This window comes from Sus scrofa, chromosome 1 (genome assembly GCF_054392235.1).
Source record: "Sus scrofa isolate SSC_HxYL_T2T_F1_AM1 chromosome 1, Sscrofa_HxYL_maternal_Yorkshire_Landrace_v2.0, whole genome shotgun sequence".
NCBI lineage: Eukaryota > Metazoa > Chordata > Mammalia > Artiodactyla > Suidae > Sus > Sus scrofa.
Window position 1 is genome coordinate 241,514,377 of NC_139383.1, and position 23,400 is coordinate 241,537,776.

The 23,400-nt window shown below is 39.9% G+C and overlaps 1 protein-coding gene across 3 annotated transcripts in view; it reads right to left on the reverse strand.

Moving 5' to 3' along the window:
• The window catches only part of GNAQ (G protein subunit alpha q), a 305,513-nt gene that overhangs the window by 69,317 nt on the left and 212,796 nt on the right, over positions 1-23,400 (reverse strand). For 2 of the 3 annotated variants that reach the window (XM_085011742.1, NM_001038623.1), the window contains 3 exons: positions 22,537-22,691; positions 4,286-4,414; positions 1,280-1,409 (listed from right to left, as the gene is read on the reverse strand). In XM_085011742.1, the coding sequence (XP_084867868.1) occupies positions 1,280-1,409; positions 4,286-4,414; positions 22,537-22,691 (414 nt within the window). Of the gene's footprint in view, positions 1-181; positions 1,410-4,285; positions 4,415-22,536; positions 22,692-23,400 lie in introns of those variants that run through there. The other variant, XM_085011745.1, reaches the window with a different exon arrangement.

Consider the following 23,400-nt stretch of genomic DNA (forward strand, 5'->3'; position numbering starts at 1 on the left):
ATAGCTACAGAGGGCAAATACCTGATAAATCTCTCTGTTAAAAAGGAGTTCCTTAAATAGAAAGGCCTATCATGAAAAAGAAAAAAATAACTTCTTTGATTGGTTCAAGAGCCCACATACTTGTAACCCAGGAAAAGATTAGAAATGCATGAATAGGTAACTGAGCTACATATGGGATATTGGTTCATGAACTCTTTATTAATCCTACATACAAAAGAAAGGCTACAGAGGATTGGGTATATATTTTAATGGAGGTATTAACCACCTGCAGAAAAAGAAAATATTTAAAAGGACCAAGGAGCCAGAATTCTTGTATATAAAAAAAAAAGTACAAAATTAAAAGTATATTTTGATATGCCAGATCTTATTTAATTAGCTTTTGGGGATATTGCACTTCATTCTTTATTTTCTACCCTACTAGAAGGATATTTAATATCCACTATTGACATGTCAGTCTGCCGACTCTGCCTCTAACAGGGTAACAATGGTGTCTTCTTCATCTCCCCAACACACACACACTGAAGTCCGGCTCAAAGTCACAGTTTTCTGTGCCGCTTAATTATCCTCCATAATCAACTCTGACTCGCCCTGGAGCTTTTATCATCCTAAAAATCTATATTTATACTTGTTAGAATTTCATGCAATAGGGAGGAGATGACAACAATGAATTATTTTTCCAGACAGGCATATCAAGGATACTTTTCCAATCACTCAGTGCTTAACAGAGAAAAAGCTATGCAATAGCCTATAAGAATTCTGTAAGAGCAGAAAGGCCACATCACCAGGACACTTCTTGGCTCAACAACAAATTGATTTAGAGTCCAGCTGCAAAGTCACTCACATTTACTAAGAGGTTCTGAGGACTCTTTGGGACCCACCCATCCCAAACAATGATTTAAACAAAATGAAAACAAAACAAAACAGGCTGACTCACTCCAACATTCCCAACTCCATCCTGTAGGAAGAAGGCTATAAAACAATGTAAAGATTAGCCTAGAGCTTTCCCTGTTATTTTCCTTTTCGGCACCTCTGCATTGTGTAATTTACAAGTATCAAATAGGGTCTCAATAGACCTGAACAAACAGACCTGCTCAGACATCTGACAAAAAAGCTTATTTTTCTGAGTATACCACGTGGTACCAGAGAGTTATTTTTGGTTATTTAAAAATTCCCAAATCAATAGTCAAGAAATCTGTGAAGTCAGTGTACCCCATATCCTATCATTTATTTGTATCAGATATTAAAACGATCATCCACTGTCTGTCCACAGAGTACTCACCTCATTGTCTGACTCCACGAGAACTTGATCATATTCACTAAGCGCTACTAGAAACATGATAGAGGTGACGTTTTCAAAGCAGTGTATCCATTTTCTTCTCTCTGACCTTTGGCCCCCTACATCGACCATTCTGCAAGGTTAGTAATATTCATATTAATAGCACATAATGAAAAATTAAATATAAATATAGCTTTACTTACAAACTTAGGAAATACATTCTCTAAAGAGAATGGTCATCTAAGTCACAATTAATACTTATTGAACATTCACTAATTTTCCGTTATCTAATAAAGTCAAGACATTCTAGGTAATAAATCATTGCAGTTATTAGAAAGTTACCTGATATGTATGAAAACTATAACTTTGTAAAAAAAAAAAAAAAATTCCCATGCCAAGCCAAGAAAAATGGTGTTTTATTTAACCAAGCACAAAAGAGTCAGAAACAAAAACAATTTTATTTGGGTTAAGCTCTAATGGGAAATACTAACTTTTTCATTTTCTTTTCCAATAAAATGAGAATGAAGATCCTCATGTATTTCTCAAAGATGCTAGAAATGACTGCAAATGCATTAAAGAGGTGAAGATGCTATATATTTCAAGATGGGTGTGTGATGCTAAATGCAAACACAACCTCACTGATCCTGATCAGCAGTGTAAGCTTTGGGGGCTGTTTTTTCCTTCCAACACTGAAAATGATTTGGGACAAGTCCAGTCATGTTGGGTAACATGGTGCAATTAGCCTTAGGCACAAAATCAGCTTATTAAACTACCAGAAGTGATGTGTATAAAATGTTAAGATGCTACAAGAGGTCACCATTTGAACTATTTCAAGTATTTGTTTATTCACATCAATTCTGTGCTAAGTTACTGCTCAGGAATCAACACTGAGATCAACTAATTTGACCGTTAATCTATATATGAAAATATCTAAGCTTGGTATTGAATCCAAGCTTCTTCAAATTGTTAAATCTGTATCTTGATTAAAATGTGCACAATGTTTACAAGAGAAAATATTTTCAGCAAATCAGAGTTTTAGGTACAAAAGTTTGAGAGAGGGCTCTTTAAATGTTTAATGAAAACTAGTTGTTCCTGGTATTTTCCTGCCTCCAAGCATTAAAACTAAACTAAGAAATCAAGGACCTTCCAGTGACTGCTCAGAAAAGCTTTATATCAAAGAGATATCTGAGGGGCAAAACAATGGATCTAGGGAGACCTATGAACTATAGACATCAAAACTAGAATTCTTAGGTCTTTAGAAATATTAAATGCTAACTAGCTCTTCCCTGATGCTAAGTGAATAATACACTCATTTATATGAAATCCTCATTCCATAAAATCGTGTCACACTAAGCCCTATATAAGATGCTTTTGACAGTAACAAGAAATTATTCTTCAAAATCATTACTTTTATTGAAGTGCCAAAGAGTGTCCTTTAAAAGTTCGTGCACAAAATGTAGGGAAAAAAAAAAAACCAAGATGTAACAGCAACCTGGTTTTAAATTTTACTAGTTATAAAGCAAAGAGGAAATGGAAATCATCATGAAATGCTGTTTTCTGAAAATATTCCAACAATGTTATAAGCAGAAGAAAATTTTGCGTCTCAAATTAACGATCTTTAAATACTATGAACTTAAATGAGAATGCTGGAGCTGTAGGGAACCTTGGTGATCATCTAAGGTTAAGCATTTTATTGATGACAAAATGAAGCTCTGAAACATTTCCAAAATGTCACTCACTTCATGGATATGTTTATTAGGGTAGGTTATGGCAGCCAGATGCAACCACAGATCAAACTGATTAGAATGAAATACACAGTGCTTCGGCAGGGATGATGGAGGGCCTGCTCAGCAGAGTTACACAGCAGAGTTACACAGTAGACACAGTTACACGAACTTCCACTTCACAACTCCAATGTATTGTACGAGCCTGTCTTAAGTGGGATGGACTCCCTTAAGGAACTTAACTCTTGGGGAGTTCTTGGTCTGGCGCAGCGAAAAACGAAATCTGACTAGTAACCATGAGGTTATGGGTTTGGTCCTGGTCTCACTCAGTGGGTTGAGCATCTGGCGTGAGCTGCGGTGTAGGTCAAAGACTCAGCTCAGATCCTGCGTTGCTGTGGCTGTGGTGTAGGCCAGCAGCTGCAGCTCCGATTTGGCCTGGGAACTTCCATAGGCCATGGGTGCGGCCTTAAAAACCAAAAATACAGAACAAAACAAAAAAACCTTAACTCTCTACACCCAGAGACAAGTTCACATGGCTTCATTTCTCTAGGCACCAAGTGGTTTGCATTCTAACTAAAACTACGTGTGTGTGATCGTGTAATAAGAGAGTAAATGAAAGTACATCATTATTATTTTTTTGTCATCTTAAAAAAAATTAGACTATTTCTGCTGAAGTATTGCCCAGAAAGCATAGCAGCAGTGAGGGAGAAAGTAATAAACTGTCACTTTATTTTCCTATGTAAATACAGACTAGGTTAATCAATCCACTTTCACAACCATATATTTTGAAATTTTTCAAGCAACTTATTTTAGGAAGACAAAACATCCCATATTTTTATTGCTACTGAAAAATTCTGCATTGTACCAGAGGATTTGAAGGAAACAACATGAAAGCTTCTGACAACCTATACTTTCTATTATTAATTGAGTTATAAGATCATTTATATCTTATACAAATGTAAAAATACACCCACTGTCCTCATAGTTAAAATGATTCCCAGCAAATTTCAGTTGGGACCAATGTTTGAGTGACTTATAACCACCAGCAAACTAAGATTTCTTTGATTTCTTGGTGATTTAGTCTGAAATAAGAAAGCTGCCCATAGATCTTTCCTCTGCTTCCTTTTTCAGGGACACATGATGTCATTTGTGTATCTAATGATAATAACTGGTATGAAGGTGATATTGCTTTAAAGTCTACACATGATTTCAGGATTTACTGAGTTCACCAAACATCCTTATGGTCTAAGACCTGGGAAGAAGATTTTATGGAGTCGGTTACTACCTGAAAATGACACTTTGTAAGTCAAAGGGGTACTCGATGATCCCTGTGGTGGGGACTCGAACTCTGAGCACATCTTGTTGCGTAGGCAGGTAGGCAGGGTCGGCCACACGGTCCAAGTCATTGAGATAGCTGGAGGAGGAAACACACAAGAACATCAGTGACACCAACAGGACAGGCCTGCTGATGGAAATGGAAGGGCAGCAATGAATCCTAAGGGAGAAGTGGAGAGAAGAAAGAAAAACACCAGAATGTGGTAGAGAAGTGCGGGAAGTGGAAGGTTACAGTCAACCCCCCGGTAGTCAGAGCAAGGTTATCCACCTGTGGATTCCCTAGTTCACAGTATTTCTCATTTTTCTTTTTCCTACCAAAGAGAACCCAAAAAAACAGTAAAGGGGGAGGAGAAAAGAATTAAAAGAATCTTCTACCCTCTCCGTGTTTAGCAAGTCTGATAGTAAGCAGGAGTTTAAAACAAATAGTTTTAGAATGATTTAGATAAATGTTATTTGTATAAATAAAAAGATAACAGAGTTACACATAGGTCAGGATGCTTTTTTTTTTTTTTTTTTTTTTTGCCTTTTTGCCTTTTTGCAGAACATCAGAGCCCTTTCCAGGAATGTGTTTCTTTATTCCCCTAAGGAAGGACAGCAGCATACCATGTTCTAAACTCTGTCCAAGGCCTAAGTCATGCCTTGATGAATGTAAAGCCACGAGATTTCTAGTTACTGAGGCTACAATACCTAAGGCCAGATATTCCTATGTATAGAGTCACCACACCTAAACTTAAAATTTACAGACTTATATGATACTTTTCCATGAAAGAACTTTTTATTCTGAAATAATTTTAGACACACAGAAGATGCAAAAATATTACAGAGAATTCCCCCCTACCCTTCGCCTAGCTTCCTCCAAGGACAGCATCTTACATGACCGTAGTACATTACCAAAACCAGGAATCTGACACTGAGCCAGTACTATTAACTAAGCTGCAGACCTTATTTAGATTTCACCCATTTTTATAAACACAAACACATTTTTTTGAGGAGATGTATACTTCTATGACATTTTATCACATGTAGAGATTCCTGCAATCACCACCACAATCAGGATACAGAATTGTCCTGTTATTGAAAAGAAACCTGTTTGTGTTACCCATCCCAACCACACATATGTTCTCCATCAGTGTAATTTTCAAAATGCTATATTTCAAAAATGTTATATTCCATTCACTTTCCATTCTCTCAAAGTGAAAAAATAATTTGAAATTTGAGCATTACATAATTTGATATAACTGATGACAAACAGGTAAATAATGATTGCTCTGCCTGGCATCCTCGCGCTTTCCAGGAGTCATTATGTTCTCTTTGGTTCTTGGAGGGGATGGAAGAGAGATATGAGTGTATAGAGAAAGTAACTAAGGTATGAATAAGACTTAGAGAAAAGGTAGAACCATTACAGAAAAAGGTTCTATAATGGAAGAGGTTAGATCCTTAACACCTTTATGCTCACAAACAAGACGCAGTGCGTTCTGAGACATGTAATCCAGGACGTCTGGTGTGGAGCATGTTATAATTCAGTGAAGGCACACGCTCAGTCGACATGACCTACCGAGGGGAAGGACTGTCTCATCTACTGTTATTCCTACCTTAGTATCTAAGAGGGCCTGGCAAATACTGCTTAACAATTATGTATTGAACGGATGGATGACTTCTTATGTTGAGATTTAGTTTTAGTATTAATTAAATATCACTCTTACTAGTGGTGTTTCTATATCAATGATATTGTTAAATTTGAAACTGAGTATTGAAAAAAATAATGATTAAATATTAAATCTTTAAGATTCATAAAGGATCATAGAACAGTAGAGCTAAGTCTGACTTTGACAAAGAAATAGTATTGAAAAAAATAATAAGATTAAATATTAAATCTTTAAGATTCATAAAGGATCATAGAACAGTAGAGCTAAGTCTGACTTTAACAAAGAAATAAATTAGTGCCTTTTTGTATTAATTCTTTAAGACAAAAAAATAGTATTAGTCTGGAAATTTCTACTACAAAGCAACGAATTACTATTCTAATGGCCTTATCTCAAACACATCAATGATTCACTAGCTGGCAATTAGCTCTCTCTTGACTGATAGGAACTAGTTTGATAGCTTTAATTATTATAAAATTGGCCAGAGGACAAAAAAGAGAGAGAGGCTAGAAGAACATGGGCTTGAGAGGCAGGAAGGAAATGTAAAAATGGACTGGACCCCAAATTTTAGTCAATATATTGGCCTGGTCCTAGAGTTGTCTGATGGGATTAACAAGCTGGGAGTTCCCGTTGTGGCTCTGCACTTAACAAACCCGACAAGCATCCATGAGGATGCGGGTTTGATCCCTAGCCTTGCTCAGTGGGTTAAGGATCTGGCGTTGCTGTGAGCTGTAGACCCAGCTCAGATCCCGCATGGCGTAGGCTGGCAGCTATAGCTCTGATTTGACCCCTAGCCTGGGAACCTCCATATGCCACGGGTGTGGCCCTAAAAGACAAAACAAAAACGAAAACCAAGCCCATGTTCTGGGAGTTGATCTGTATCTCATTTTACAGATAAACCAGCTTATCACTTCATAAACATAAAGTAAGCTGGTTATGTTGTGTAGATGGAATTTTCTGATTTATTAGCTCCTGATTTGAAAAACTTGAAGGTACATTTTGAAATCTGCAAGATCACCATGTAATTAACTACTACATACAAAAATTTAATCCACAGGAAGCAAAGAACTTCCATTTTACATTGGCAAGCGTGTTTGGAAATACACTGGCCAATAAATCATTTCTACTCACTTAACCCAATCCACAGAGGGTCAGAACGGAAGGCGGCTAATTCTCGTACACCAGACACTCCTGTGTTCCTGTGGGAAAGAGAAATTGGGGCCTTCTCTTTCTTAAAGATGAACTAAACAAACTACTTGTTGCCACTTCATTTTTAAACATGTGCACTTGCCCAGGAGGATTTAAAGTATCTGCACAAAAAGTGAGAAATTTCCTGTCACACTGCACAGTGGCAACCTGGCTAGTCTCACTGCAATTTGGAAGGCTGAACTGAGCTCTGGGAAAAAACACGCTGGAGTAAGAGAGAATTAGGATACACACCTGTGACTGAAAAGCCACAGACACAAGTTTAGAGGCTGCCTTAAAAATACTGTGAGTGGTGTCTCTCTGTGAACCCCAGGCACTGCTGCGATATTAGCTGAAAATCTAAAACATTTGTTCTTGCAAGAATATTTTCCCCCATCATCTTTCTTTTGCTCCTTTTCAATATAACCACAGCTCAGAGAGACTAACAACTGCGGCATAGCAATTAACCTATACCAGGTGTTTGCTGCTGGCCAGGCTCTGTTCTGTTTATTGCCAGGTTTCAACATATTTCAAGGCAAGAAAATGACCATTAAAGATCCCCTACATTTCCGAAAACTGGAAATACGAACCGCACTTTTTTTTTTTTTTTTCCGCTTTTTAGGGCCACACCTGTGGCATATGGAGGTTCCCAAGCTAAGGACAGAATCCAAGCTGCAGCTGCTGGCCTACAGTACCACAGCCACAGACACACAGGATCCGAGCCACATCTGGAACCTACACAACAGCTCACAGCAATGCCAGATCCTTAACCCACTGAGTGACGCCAGGGATTGAACCCAGCCAGGGATTGCTACTGCCAAGCCACAACAGGAACTCCTGAACTCCACTTCTTGCCTGACATTCTTTTGGTTTTGCTTCAGTCGGAGGGTGGAGAGAAAGGTTCAATGTCACTTGGAGTAAAAAAGTTAAACTGATCTAGTTTAACAGACCCCAAAACTGAAAGGAACCAATATCAAGGTCTGATAGATGTCATATACATTATCCAGAACCAGAACTAGACCAGACCTAGAACACTCCAAAACAAGACCGGAAAAACAAAACAGAACAACAACAAACTCCCCAACCAAACAAAAGACCCACAAATAATTTCTTCCTACAGGAGGTCTGGGCAGCTCAGAAGCTACACCAGGACAGAAGATAGGTTGCAGATAATTGAGAAACAGGCAAAATGTGCAGGCAACCTAAACAAGCATTCTTCACTGCCAAGGAGAGGCCAGTGTGGAGAGCTTCTCTCTGCATAAGCCCCAACCCCATGTGGCCCCCTTATTCTGGGCTTTGGGGACTTAGAGGGACTCAGAGCACTTTCTACATTTCACATTTGCTTAGGGAAAAAAAGCCATGCTACTCCCTTGGAAATGGAGTTCTGGCACTATAAGACCAGCACATGCTCATTTGTTGATCCTTGTTATATTCTGAGAAGAGGTACGATGGAATAGTCTCAACTGAATTGTATGTTCTGCTAAAGCACCTCATATTTGGGGGAGAAACTTTGGTGGAATACGGAGGGCGGTTCATGTTGGATTATTCCATTCATTTAACCTTTAACAAAGAAACACTGAGGTCTGAACAAATTTATATTGCAGAGTAAATTCTGAGAGTTAATTATAGCTGTGATTTGTTTTGTAGGGATGATTCTGAGTGGCTGCTGAGGTCATTCTCAGGGTGTTGCTATGGTGACAGGCACAAGGTACATTTCCAAGGCAATGTATGTGTAACAAGTGGCTGGCAGTAGCTCTCTCCTGATGTCAGAGAGAGAAAGCTCCATGGTACACATGGGGCTTACCTGACTGTCTGCGAGCATGAAGACTTGCTAGGAAATGGGAGGTTTGGTTGATTAAACTCATCTTACTCTAGTCCATTCATGAAGATTTAATGACGTCATTGTTTTGAGATATTTAATAACTGATAACTTCATAATTGATTTAATAAAAAATCCTCAACATTTTCCCACAGATATTTGCCCAGTTAGGACTCTCAGACTCCAAGGAGTTAAGCACCATGATGACCTTTGTCCATGACTGGTCACCAACACTCAACCGAGGGCCTGGAACACTGCAGATATTCAACATGTGACCCAAACTAAAACTAAAACTATTTTATGGAAAATGCTATAGTAGTTAGGCTACACCTTTTAGGAGAAAACAAAGGAGTGGGGGGGTTGTTAGGTACCCATCCTTACATAACTAATTCTCTGGGCTACTACTGGCCTGCATTATGTAAGAACGAAATTCTGAATTAAAATGCCTCTGACAAATGTAAAGACAACACAGAAAGGAAAGGCAGCATCCATTTAACTTCATTTAGTAGACGTGCTTCCTGCTCTTCTTTAGATCCTGGCCACAAAATGATATAATTTGTACATCCTTTTTATGTCTATTAGTATCAAGCTTTCTTTCAGGCCTAGGAATTCACTCTAATCCAGAGCAAATGATGGAAATGGTATTTTACTGATAGATGATTCTGACACAGTCTCTTTAATGGGAGAAACAGGTTTCGGATGGTTCTCAGTGAAAAGCATGGCAACAGAGACTCGTTCTAGTAAAATTTCCATAGTTCCTTTCCTACCATAAAAAAAAAAATGCAGAATCACCTGAAATTCAATAACCGCCTTGATCATGACATTCTGGTAGGTGCTAGGCATATGAAGATTCCAAGGATTTGATCCCTGCCTGCAAGGAATTTACCAACCTGTGGGAAGGAAAGGGTTACATGAAGAGGAGAAACAGGCGAGTTTCTTAGGGAATGAATGAATGCCTGTATATTTTGGACAGAGTCATTTTCTAGAAACATGTTGAACTGTCTATAATCTTTGGTGATCATCCACAAAACATCCTTCTCTAGCAGGACTGATTTATATGAGCCCATTTGCTTATAATTACACCTTGTAAGGCTTAAGTTCTTCATAAATTTAACTTCAGGATCATCTTTGGCTGCAGAAAAAAAAAGAAATTCGGAAACGGGATATAATCCATTACTTTAAAGGATTAACAGTATATGAGATAAACTTGGATGTCACTAAAACAGTATGCGCTAATCAAATTAAACAGGCATTTCTTTTTTGGGGGGTGAAGGTGAAGCATATGGAAGTTCCCAGCCTAGGGGCTGAATCAGAGCTGTAGCTGCCACAGCAATACCAGATCCGAGCCTTGTCTGCAACTTACACCACAGCTCATGGCGACGCCAGATCCTTAACCCACTGCGCAAGGCCAGGGATCAAACCTGAGTCCTCATGGATACTAGTCAGGTTCGTTACTGGTGAGCCATCATAGGAACTCCATCTTTTGAATGTTTTTAAAAAGAGATTCCAATTGTTCCTTTGTTTTGACAACAGTTTGTCAGCAAAAGTTTTGAGCTGAACTTCAAATTTAATCTATACTTCAGTTTGACATAAAATGAAAACTTACTGAGAACTTTTTAAAATTGAAAAGAAAAAGCCGTACTACCTATGAATGGACCCGTAATTGAAATATAAACTCAGAATAGCATAAAAACAAGAAATTCAAGGGTTTTTTTTTAAATGAAAGGAAACATGAATAAAATTTAGAAATGACTCAGCAAGTAAACTGTATCACATTGCAGCTGGGATTAAAAAAAAAAAATTAATCAAAGTATCTGTCATACCAAAATGGGGAAAGCACCCGTGGGTGGTTAGGTAGAAAAAGAAATCTCCGATGTTTGGTTTAAATTAGACCAAACATAGTAAGATAAGTGAATACAGCACCTTGGAGCCTTTGCTGTAACACACTACGAGGTCTGCGTTGAGGTTCTTCAACTCCTTTGTAAGGGCGTCCTATCCAGAGGCTGTATTTATAAGAGATCAGCAGTTTGAGCCAGATATTAAGATGAAGTTCTGGCACAGAAAACGACTCCGGGTAGAATTTCACATTTTTAATTATTGAAAAGAAGGTTAGAAAAACTAGGTCGACTTCATTAAAAAAATTAAGAGTAGCTCTTTGTAGGAGAAACAGTCTTGAGGGACTGGAAAGCTAGACCATGCCTGAGATCTTATTTGACACTGTCAAAAGCAGAGGAATCTAAGGAGAAACTAGAAACACATGGTTATTGTACAGCTGCTCTGTGACCACAAGAATTCATAAGGAAAAAAGTAAAAGGAACTCAAAGTGAACTTTAAAAAAAAAAAAAAAGAGTTTAGGTAACAGGTCTGTAAAATTGCCATCCTGAGGGGAGCGTCAAATACAGGTTTGGATGTTAAGACCCACCTAAGTCCCTCCTTCCTCTTAGTAAATCCAGCTCCTGAAATGAGCCTGGCTGGTAATCTGGTTAGGTGGGTTAGCTGCATAGGGTTTCTGATTACTCATTACACAAAAACTTTCATCTCCTGAAGAGCTCACCTCATGAGAGCAAATCAATGTTCCTTCTTCCTCTTTGACACCTGGCACACTGTGATTACAGAGAATTTGTTCATAAGAAATTATCTGTTTTCAATACAAAATTCCAGGTTTAAAACAAGATCACCTAGTAGCAGGTAGGCTACAACCTCAGTTTATGAAAGCTACTCAAGGAAGAATATTCTGTAAGATATAACACATGTTTCCTTTGCCAAAAAACTAAACCAACCCAGAAAATCGGATTTTTTTTTTTAAGTAAATAGCTCATAAAAAGATCCTATCACTACATTTAGTACACAGTTTCATTAGCTTACGAATCTTATATATGGACAGTTGACCAGAATATCTAACACAAAGAAATCGCAAGTGTCAAGTGGGCAGCTACATGTTTGTTACGCAGACTTGGGCCAGGGCCAGGCTTGGGTCACAGCAATAGATTCCAAAGCCCATCACTCACAGAAACAAATTAACCATGTAATTAAGAGTGAAAAGAAAACAACAACAAAACAGAGTGATAGAGATAGAAGAAAGATGAGGGAAGGTTGGAAGAAGCCTTTTTCAATCTGCCTGTTGGGCTTTGTTAATTTATTCATCTTTTATATGATAACTTTCAAAGCTGTTGACTAATTTTGACACAATTTTTATACTTCTAAAACGTATCAGAAGCATCAGAAGGCTGCTTTTTATTCTAGCCTGACTGTCTTGAACTGCAATGCCAGTGCTTAATTCAGTTAATTTACACACATTTATTGAAAATCTGTTATATGTTAAATTTAAATCACTGTGTGTGCTGGAGAGGGAGGGGGTTGGCACACGGAGTTGACACAAAATACTTTAATATATATATCTATTCTTTGCCTTTAGGGACATCAGGCTACCTGGGAAGCAAAGATAGCACAGATGAATCAATTAAGAAATAATTAAGTGCCAAATTGTGAGGCGCTAACTCTGAATGCATTAAGAAGAGAGAGATGATTATGAACGGCTGTCACTAGGGAATGTGCAGAGCATGGGGGACGAGTTACCCGGTGCATACCAAATGGGACTCGACTGGGCAGGAGAGGAGAGAGCAGAGAGGTGGGAAGAAATCAGCTAAGACACATCATCTACTTACTCTTTTATTACTCACTCATTCATTCAACAACTTTCTCTATATTGTGCTAGGCACTATGCAGGAACCACGAAAGAAAAAAAAAAATGATGTGGGATTTCCCACTGAAGCATAGTGGGTTAAGAATCCGACTTCAGGAGTTCCTGTTGTGGCTGAGTGGTTAACAAATCTGACTAGCATCCATGAGAATGCAGGTTGGATCCCTGGCCTTGCTCAGTGACTTAAGGATATGGTGTTGCCGTGAACTATACAGTGTAGGTCGCAGATGTGGCTCAGATCCCGTGTTGCTGTGGCTGTGGTGTAGGCTGGCAGCTATAGCTCCTATTTGACTGGGAACTTCTTAGCCTGGGAACTTCCATACGCCACAGCTGTGGCCCTAAAAAGCAAAAAAAAAAAAAAAAAAAAAAAAAGGAAAGAAAGAATCGGACTGCATCAGCTCATGTCACTTGCAGAGGCACAGGTTCTATCCCTTGTCCAGCACAGTGGGGGGCCAGTCAGTCAGTCCTACCTTTGGTTCTACTGATTGGCAAATCCCATTACACTCACCTCAACCAGGGGCTCTAGGGACTGCAACCAGGCAAAAGCCAGGACATATGAGACACAATCCTGGCTCTCGGAGCCAAGTCCACACAGTGAACATTTCTGGTCATTTATGCCATTTTTGGTACTCAACATCCTCTGAGTGGCATTTAGAGGTGCTGCCAGGGAGCACAACTGAGACCTCTTTGCCACTCACTTCCTATCTCAAGTTTTACTATGCAAAGCAGTATTTATGGAGTGCTGCTGAAGTACTGCAGGCCATTCATCCCCTCTGTGCTCTAAAACCAATCTCTGTGTTAATTCAGAGCATCCAAATGGTAGATTCTATCTAAACACCAGAAGTGGAAGCAGAGTGCTAGTTGCCTTTTAATACTCAGTCTTCTTCCCTGAGAGGGCCTTGCAATTTGTTTTCTTCTTCCTTTTTTTTTTTTTTTTTTTTTTTTTGGAGGGGGTGGGGGGTCAAAATCAGATAGTAAATATGTCAGGCTTTTTGGGCCATACAGTGAATTGCAACAATTCACCTCTACCACTGGGCACAAACCCAGCTATAGATAATACATAAACAAATGGGCTCAGCTATGTTCCCATCAAATGTAATTTATGAAGACAGGCAGCAATCTGAATTTGGCCTACAGGTTTTCCAGTCCTGTTCTGTAGTAACAGCACCTCTGGTTTCAGCTGGGTACAATGTCATCCTGAGTAGACAATGGGAAGGATTGCAAAGAAGAGGTCAAACTCCTGAACATGCAAACATTCTGCCAAAATATGAGCAAGCAGCAAACTGAGAGTACCCTTCAAGCACAGTGAATGAATGACAAACAGGTGTCAATTCGAGTCCTTCCCTGCCCCTGCCTCACTGCATCCCTCTAACGAAGGTGAGAGAGTGGTTAGGTTTATCTAAGTCCTACCCTCTCTTATGGCTCCAAGCATTCTGAAAAAGGAATAATAGAGACCAAGTCTTAGAATGATCAGAGTTCACTGTGGAAGACAAATCCAGGTTTTGTTTTGTTTTATTCTTGCAAAAGGTTATTAGGAGATACAGCTCATTAGAGAAAAGTAAAAACAATATGTCATTCAGGTAAAAAATGGACAATTCATGCTATTACTGTCGCTCTTTAAAAAAGAACAAACAGGGGAGTTCCTGACGTGGCTCAGTGGTTAACGAATCTGACTAGGAACATGAGGATGCAGGTTTGATCCCTGGCCTTGCTCAGTGGGTTAAGGATCTGGCGTTGCCGTGAGCTGTGGTATAGGTCACAGACACAGCTCAGATCCCAAGTTGCTGTGGCTGTGGTGTAGGCTGGCAGTTACAGCTCCAATTAGACCCCTCGCCTGGGAACCTCCATATGCTGCAGGTGCAGCCCTGGAAAAGACAAAAAAAAAAAAAACCCATACACATTCAAGATCAGTACTCTCTTCTGAGCTCCAGATAGCATTTTTAGTACTTTGATTCTGCAGAGAATAATCTCTCTGCTCATTACATTTCCAGGTAAATTTAGGGTAACAGGTTTGTTTGTTTTTTTTTTTTTTAAGGGCCATAACTGTGGCATAGGGAAGTTCCCAGGCTGGGGGTCAAATTGGAGTTGGAGCTGCAGCTTCCAGCCACAGCCATAGCCACACAGTGCCAGATCAGAGCCTCATCTACATGCAACCTACACCACAGCTCATGGCAACACTGGATCCTTAACCTACTGAGTGAGGCCAGGCATTCAGGTCGAATCCTCATGGATACTAGTCAGATTCTTAACACACTGAGCCACAACAGGAACTCTTGGAGAAACTATTTTAGATAGACATACCTAAAACCTAATTATTCCTAAAGAGTTCAACTGAAAACCTCTACCTCATTTACCTTTATTTTACCTTCCTTTCTCTCTCTCTTCCTCTTTTTTTTTTGAGGGCCATACCTACAGCATATGGAAGGTCCCAGGCTAGGGGCTAAATTGGAGTGGCAGCTGCTGGCCACAGCAACACTAGATCCAAGCAGCATCTGCAACCTTATTCTGCAGCTCACAGCAATGCCCGATCCTTAACCCACTGAGCGAGGCCAGGGATCGAACCTAAATCCTCAAGGACACTCTGTCAGGTTTTTCACCCAGTGAGCCACAACGTGAACTCTAGGTACCAGGTTTTCACTTGACTGCAAAGGACAATCGTTTCTCAGGTAAAGGCAGTCTACTGTTACAGAATCAAGGGATTTTAGAGTTTAGAGATTCCAGATCACATACCAGCATCTGAGGCAAGTCTGATGTGGTCCAAACCCCACAGGTGAGGAATGGCACAGGGAATTCCTTCGAAGGCTGGACCTTGACCCAATGGTCTCATCTTACAATGTCTTGCTTGCCTCTAAAAGCCTGTAGTACACTTACACTTCTTTTTTATCATCAGATAAAGAGTAAAGGTAGAATGGCTGTGACTCTCACAGCCAACACACCCTTCAGTTCAAGTATTTGGCTCATGAGTCAGGAATGTCTTCAAGAAGGATTCAGCCTGAAATCAGGTGGATATAATAACCTAACTCGGAAATGTGTTTTGCATTTTAAATTCAGCATTCTAATTCCTTGTGCCTTTTTAAATTAAATTAAAAATGTAAGCATGGGAGGTCCCACTTTGGTGCAAAAGGTTTGGTTTACAGCCCCTCTGTAGTACCAGGACACATTTGATCCCTGGCCCTGCAGAGTGGGTTAAAGGATCCAGTGTTGCCACAGCTGCGGTATAGATCGAAAGTGTGGCTCAGATCTGATCCCTGGCCCAGGAACTCCATGTGCCTAGGGCGGCCAAAAAAGAAAAAAAAAATTTGAGCATGAAATTGGAATTTATTTCCAAATGTGACTTATGCTCTGAAGCCCATTTATTCATGCACTTTGGATTTATTGTGGAACATGTGGAAATTTCCAGAAGGTGTCTGACCTACTGAAATCCTTGGAGGGAACTTCAGTAAGGCAAGATTAGGGATCAGATGGTCCCTGAAGGTGAACACGGATACAAAAAGTGTTTTTTTGCTGAAAGCCTGCAGTGTGAGGGCTTTTCTTGCTACATGCCAGCGTGACCGAGACTTGTATTCTCTGGCTAATGTCAGGGAGCTTTTGGTACTGTAGGCAGTGAACTAATTTGACCTGATGTCTGGGTATATTAAAGCAGGTGGTGAACACCAGCAAAAAAAAAAAAAAAAAAAAAAAAAAAAAAAAAAAAAAAAAGAACCTTACAGCCATCTGTTTATTGTGCTCTTTATCTAAAGATATTCAGAGCCCTCAGGGTTTTTTTTAAACCAATAACAAAAAAGTTAATAACAGAATCTACAAAACTCTCCAGCATCTTACAGTACTTTTTTTAGTCTTTCATTAAATAGAACTGGACGAACACACCAAATTAAAGCCAACTGCAAACTTATCCTACACTGTTTATCCATTGTCTGGAATTTCCTATCTCCTGGTTTCTCCTAGTGCTGCCTGTACTTTGAGCCATCTGATTGTTTATTACGATCGGCAAGTTGGCTAATAAAAGTGAAAAAGGAAAGCTCAAATCATTTTAGTATTCTTATTGGCTCTAGTTTGACTCCAGTAAAAAGTTATTAGATGGAGTATGGGGAACGGGGTTAAGACTACAGACTGAAATAAACAAACATGTCTCAAACATCTTCCATGTTCCTACGATCAACTGATAAATTGTTAAATAGGGCTAAATTTTCTGGATGGTAATCAAAACCCTGCTGAGTTTGTTTTTTCCAGTAAATTCTAAATAATTTCTCCTCTTGACCTTATACATATGGAGCTACCTATCTGCAACATTGGTAAAGATTAATAAACAATTTGTATCTTTCTTGGTAAGTGATTTATCTAATTGTCGATATTTACCTAACTAGTCTATTATCTACAAATCTAACAAGTATCAATTATCTCTCTCTATCTAATCCATCCATCCTCTGTGACGTTGTATTTCACAGTGGTTAAAAATTGGGCTCTGGAGGCTACAAATTTGATTTCAGTTCCTAATTCTATCACTTACTAATTGTGTGACTTCGAACAAGTTAATCCCTCTGAAACCCTATTTGCTCTTTTGTTTACTGTGAATAATAAGAAAAATGTACAACTTTGCATGTAAACAACTAAGCACATAATCTAATATATAATAAGTTTTCAGCAAACAGTAGCTACTTTGATAATAGAGTTCTCCAGATCCCAGACATTCAAAAATAGCAGGGAAAAATAAAGACTTAAATATCTTTAGCTCTGAAACTTCATAGTTCACCTATAATGGCCAAAGAGAGAGAGTGCCTACATCATGGTCACTGAAACAGTAAAAAGTACCCATTTATTATTTCATGGAAGAATCATTTGTGAAGGTCAAACACAAGAAGTCAATGTTAGGTACTGAGGGCAGAGGAGAGACACTGTACTTCAGTAACCATGGTCACAGATACAAAAGAAATATGCACAAGTGTTAAGATGTCATGACATACTGACTCACTATCTTTAGTGTTGGATAAGACTTTGAGAGGGTGTGACTCCTGAATTGGATCGTGAAGGATAAATATGAGCTCACCAGATAGAAAAGAAGAAGGGAGGCATGTTTGGCCTCTGTCCTCAGTATTCCTGGCAAGTGGCCTGCGCTGACTCTCACAACCAGCAGGGTCCTGGAGAGAAGTGCTCTTATGCTGCAAACTTTAAGCAGGTGTATGTGGCAGGCACTGCTTCTCACTCTGCTAGAGACTAGATATCTACATGCTCCCTAAATCTAAACGGAAGAACTATAAGAGAGATGATCAATACTCAAAGAAATTGGTCTTCAATTCAGAAAGATTTCTGGAAGGTGACAATACTGTGTAAGAAATTTGGTACAGGGTATCAACAAAGTTTTAAAATTTTAAGTATAAAGACAGAAAGAACAACAGAGAAACTCCACATGAAGTAAAGGAAGAAAGATAAAATATTAAACTAGGGGAATGTACACAAAACTCAGATAGGAAAAGGGGTAACAGCTATCTGGAATACAGAGAGAGGATTTATTTCAAGTTACCCTGTGAACATGAATTCAGTATTGGGAATCAGTGACACTCAAGAGAAGGGACCTACATCCTCATCAGTACCACCTCTGAAGTTCTCAGGGAATTTCCCGGACCACACTGAGGGAACACGTGGAACAGAGCAGCAATTGGATGAACCCCCAATCCACCAGTCTTATCTTTGTGCTGGCAGTGTCTGCCCAGCTAAGGAAAAGGAAACTGCCTGGGACTAAGATGGGAAAGAAAAAAGCAAATTTATTACTTGGCCTCTTGACACAATGAGATTAAAGGCAGGCCAGCCAGGCTACTTGGGAACTGATTCATCATATAAAGAGTGCAGGAACATCCTGAGAAGAGATCAGAAACACAGGGCCAGCTAACACAGGTTTCCACACACAGCTTCTTATACGACCAGCAGGAACAGACTGCTTCTGCTCCCTGAAAGTAAACAAGAGTCCTCTAGAGAAAAGGAAGGGTTAAAAAAACAAAACAGGAGTTTCCGTCATGGCTCAGTTGTTAATGAACCTGACTAGTATCTATGAGGATGTGGGTTCGATCCCTGGCCTTGCTCAGTGGGTTAAGGATCTGGTGTTGCTGTCAACTGTGGTGTAGGTCGCAGACAAGGCTCAAATCCCACATCACTGCGGCTGTGTTGTAGGCTGGCAGCTACAGCTCCAATTGGACCCCTAGCCTGGGAACCTCCATATGCCATGGGTGTGGCTCTAAAAAGACAAAAAGACCAAAAAACAAAACAAAACAAAACAAAAAACATCTCCCTGGAGATCCAAAGTGGCGCAATCAGATCTGCAGCATCTTGGGAGCTACTGGTTTGCAGGTTTGATCCCCAGCCTGGCACAGCGGGCTAAGGATCTGGTGTTGCCACAGCTGTGGCTTAGGTTATAACTATGGCTCGGTCTCACATCTGATCCCTGGCCTAGGAACTCCATATGCCGCGGGGTGGCCAAAAAAGAAAAAAAGGGAGGGAACAAAAAAATACCTCCTTGGAATTCATTTAGTGAAGGTAAGCGAATGGCCCTGCTTGACCAGGAGACTCCCAGTTCATGCCTGCTATTTCACGGTAATTATTAAGAACAACCTCTTCCTTCTCCAAATGTTCTGGTTTGGATGATAAATTGGATGGTAACTAGTCTCCATCTATTTATTTAGTCTATGTAACAAATTAATGTAACAAAAACACTGAAATATGTACCTTTTAGTAAAAAATACATTTGAGGATAATCAAATAGCACCAATGGAGGAGAACACCTACTTACTTCACAGAAGAATGCCAATGCAGACCAACTGATAAAAGTAGAAAATCATTCTTCTACAAATCCTAATGGAATTACTGAACCAGGTAAGACTTATCCGTTGGAATGAAAAGAATCAGGTGAAGAGCTGATGGGGACCTGGAGATTATACAATGGCAAAGCAACACCACACAGATTGCTCTTGGCGGCAGAAGGAAAAATACATAACTTTTTAACGGAGGCTGTCAGTGCCCTAAAATGAAGTGAACCTTAACTTTACCAACATGGGTAAGCCAGTGTACAATATCACTCAAGATGCATTCTACTCACAACGTTTGTCTGGACTCCAAGAAAAGTTTACAGAAAATCCAAGAGACAGAGGAGAAGGTTAAATTACGCTCTGAGACAGCAATCAGGCCCAACCCAGGCCAATCTTTTCAACATGCCAGTGAAATGCAAAACAGTACTCTACTGGATTAACAAGAAGCTTAAGGGACATAAAAACCAAATGCAACGTGTAGTCCTAAAAATCAACTGGCTCTAAAAGACATTTTGAAGAATGTGGGAATAGGAACTGACTATAGAGGAAGAAAAAAAGGACTGATGATTAATTGTAGGTGTAATATGGTCTTATTTATTATGTAAGAAAATGTCCTATATTTTTAAACAGATGCATAGTGAAAAGTGGGTATAAGGACATGTCAAAATTTACTTTATTACTTCTGCATAAAGATATGGTTAAAAAAGAAACAGGTGTATGTGCATATCTATATCTATATATATATATATATGTATATCTCCATGTATTCTTTTCAGCAAATCAAGTTCTCTCCATCCTTATCAGGGGAAAGAAGAACTGTTTGGAGAATCATCACTTAAAGGGGTTTAGATCAGCCTGTCCCCGATGCCCCCACATCTCTAGCTCTAACATAAGGGATGTGACCACAGAGCAGGCGTGTTTTTATAGTAGATGCAGCCTGTGTGACAGAACTGCAGGATGGTGGCTCTCCCGGAATCACAGTGCAAGAAAGGGCCCTTAAAACTGTCATGGATAGCTCTTTGCCCTAATACAACCCTGGGGTACTTTCAAGGAATCCACAAATCTAAACTGAAGGAGTGTCACCGGACATGTGGTGGAGCTTTGTCTCAAGAATACAACCATAGGAGCTGACCCAGATGTCCTTAGGAACACAAAGGAACCTCTCAGAGAACCAATCTCAGGAGCAGGAGGCAAATCCGAATGGGGGGCCCTAACTCCGCTAAGCACATCATTATTGGACCCTGGCGCTCTGATGCCCCCACAGCAAGACCTCTCTGTAGGGAGAACAGACACTGGTGATGGGTAAAGAATGCAAGAGGTGAGGAGGGGGAGTGACAGGATTTATGATGATGTTAGAAGATAGGGGTTGGAGGTGATGACAGCTGGAGGATTTATCACCTTATAGTGGAAGACTTACTTATTAGCAAGGGCCAGGAGAGGCATCAGAGCAGCAGAGTGATAAGTGAAGGGGAGTTAAAGGAGGACCAGAGATGAGGGTGGAGGGGTACCCCAACAGAGAGGAGACATAATGAGCAGGAACAGGAAGGAGGGGTAAAACAGCAGCAATGTGGAGAGAAGGATGAAATCTCAAATGGCAAAGGAAACAGAAGGACAGAGGGGGCAGGAAGTAAAAGAACAGCTGGTCAAAGGTTGAGGGGGCAGAATTTGGAACAAATAAGAGCTGAAGGCATCTTTTTCATGTCTGTATTCCCAGAAGCTTGTATGGTAGGAACTCAGGAGGGAGGGAAGGAAGGGCGGGGGAGGATGGGAAGAGGGGTGAAGACACAGAAGGGAAGACTGAGGACAGGCAGTGTGGAAGGAGCCGTGAAGTGTGGAGGAAGGACAAAGGAGGGAGGGAATGAGCAAGCATGCATTTCAGAGACACACAGGGGGCTGGCATGAGCTTCAACTCGAAAGACACAGTGCTCATGAATGTTCCGTGTCACAGTTCAGAATTAATGTGATTCAGACCTACCTTAGAAAACAAGAACTGTTTTGACCAGGCAACATTATGGTGGCTGATCTCAATCATATACAAATGCCTAGAACTAGGGTGAGGGCATGATCCACTTTATTGCAAAAACAGAGCCGATAAGCTCTTGGATTTTCTCCGCACTGCTGAGCGATGCCAATCGGCCTATGGGGCTCCTTACTTTTCCCACAGTCCTGCTCTCATCCAGCGAGTCATTCAACATAGGAACTGGCCTGAGGCTGCTGAATAGTTTCTACCCTTTTTTCTGTCTGCCCAGAACCAACACAAGGGGGAAATGCTGGGCTAACATAATTAATGTAGACAGAAATCTGGCTAAATGCTACCAACAAAATTCATTTTTCAGGCGCCTGATTATCTACATTGCTGACCGCATTGATTACATTTAGCCAATGATGGGGCCAAATCTTTACTTTCTTTCTGTTAGGCAAGATTTAATCTAGAGATCTAACAAATCTTTCTAGGAGGGAAATCGCTCCCAGGACATATGATTTTGATTGACAGCCCACAAAATAATTCTGGAATGCATGCAAAATTGGACTCACACGCAATTTTCATGCAAAGGCAAACCTATCCATCAACATAACAGTGGCTCCCAGAAAGCAGTCAAAGTTCTGTGTCTGGAAACTCGAAACCAGGAAGTCTGATGTTTGAGAAGCCATAATCAAGCCTATTTGTTTGAGGTTCTTATTGTGTGTCGGTGTTTTCTAGCATATTAATAAGATTAGAAATTTGCATTAAAAATTGCTATTACAAGATTTCAAATCACAACGAAGTATGTGTTTAAAAATCATTAGTTTGCATTTTGGGGGAAGAGACCAGTTAGTGAATGCAGATCCCTAGTCTTCAGTTTGTTTTTCAAACAGAAAAGAGAAAAGAAATACTCTCCCTGACTCATGATGCCAGTCCCTTACAATATTGTCTCAATTTATGAGCTGGCATAAGTTTAATACCTACACCTAACTGGGCAGTTAGAATCAGATATGATACACAAATTGCAGAAGTTCTCACTGCAGAGCACCTGCACGTGGAAGAGCAAGATGGAAAGGGCCTCCTGGCTGAATACTCACTATTTGGTAGAGTCAGATAACTGATATTCTCGTCGTCTGTCATAGCATTCCTGGATTCCAGGATCGTTCCATAAACTCTTTATTGCATCTACATATGGATTCTCAAAAGCAGATACCTTCTCCACATCAACTTCTCGAACTAATTGTGCATGAGCCTGTTAAAAAGCAAAAAACAAAAACAAGCAGTTTTAATCTCCTTTCCACCACTGAAAATTACCTTTGGTTTGCACATGACATTGTGCACAACTCAGGTCTTTCCTCATACACTGGTTTTCAAACTGGTTTATAAGGAAGTAATGCTTCTTTTTTTTTCCTTAGATAAAACCCAGTCCCAAACCCTGGGGCTTCCTAAAACTGACTAGAGAAGCAGAGTGTTCAGCTCTGACTTGAGCAATGAGGATGTCATGCTACACAGAATGACTGTTTTCAGGTGATTATCATGATCCTAAAACAATTAATAGGATTAAAGGGAAAAAAAGACAGGGATACTTATCCCCTCTATGTTTATAGTTTACGTAACCAAATACATAATATACCTAGCCTTTGAAAGGTATATCTTAGATGAAACTCAATCAGACTCAGTTTCTACAGTTTACTTCTAGGATAGGGTGTAAAACCACTAGAAGGATAGTTTTTTGTTTGTTTTCCTTTTTTTTAGGGTTGCACCTGTGGCACATGGAAGTTCCTGGGATAGGGGTCAAATCAGAGCTGCAGCTGCCAGCCTATGTCACAGTCACAGCCACACCAGATTTGAGCAGCATATATGACCTACACCACAGTTTGTGGCAATGCCAGATCCTTAACCTGCTGAGCCAGGCCAGGGATCGAACACTCATCCTCATAGATACTAGCTGGGTTAACCTT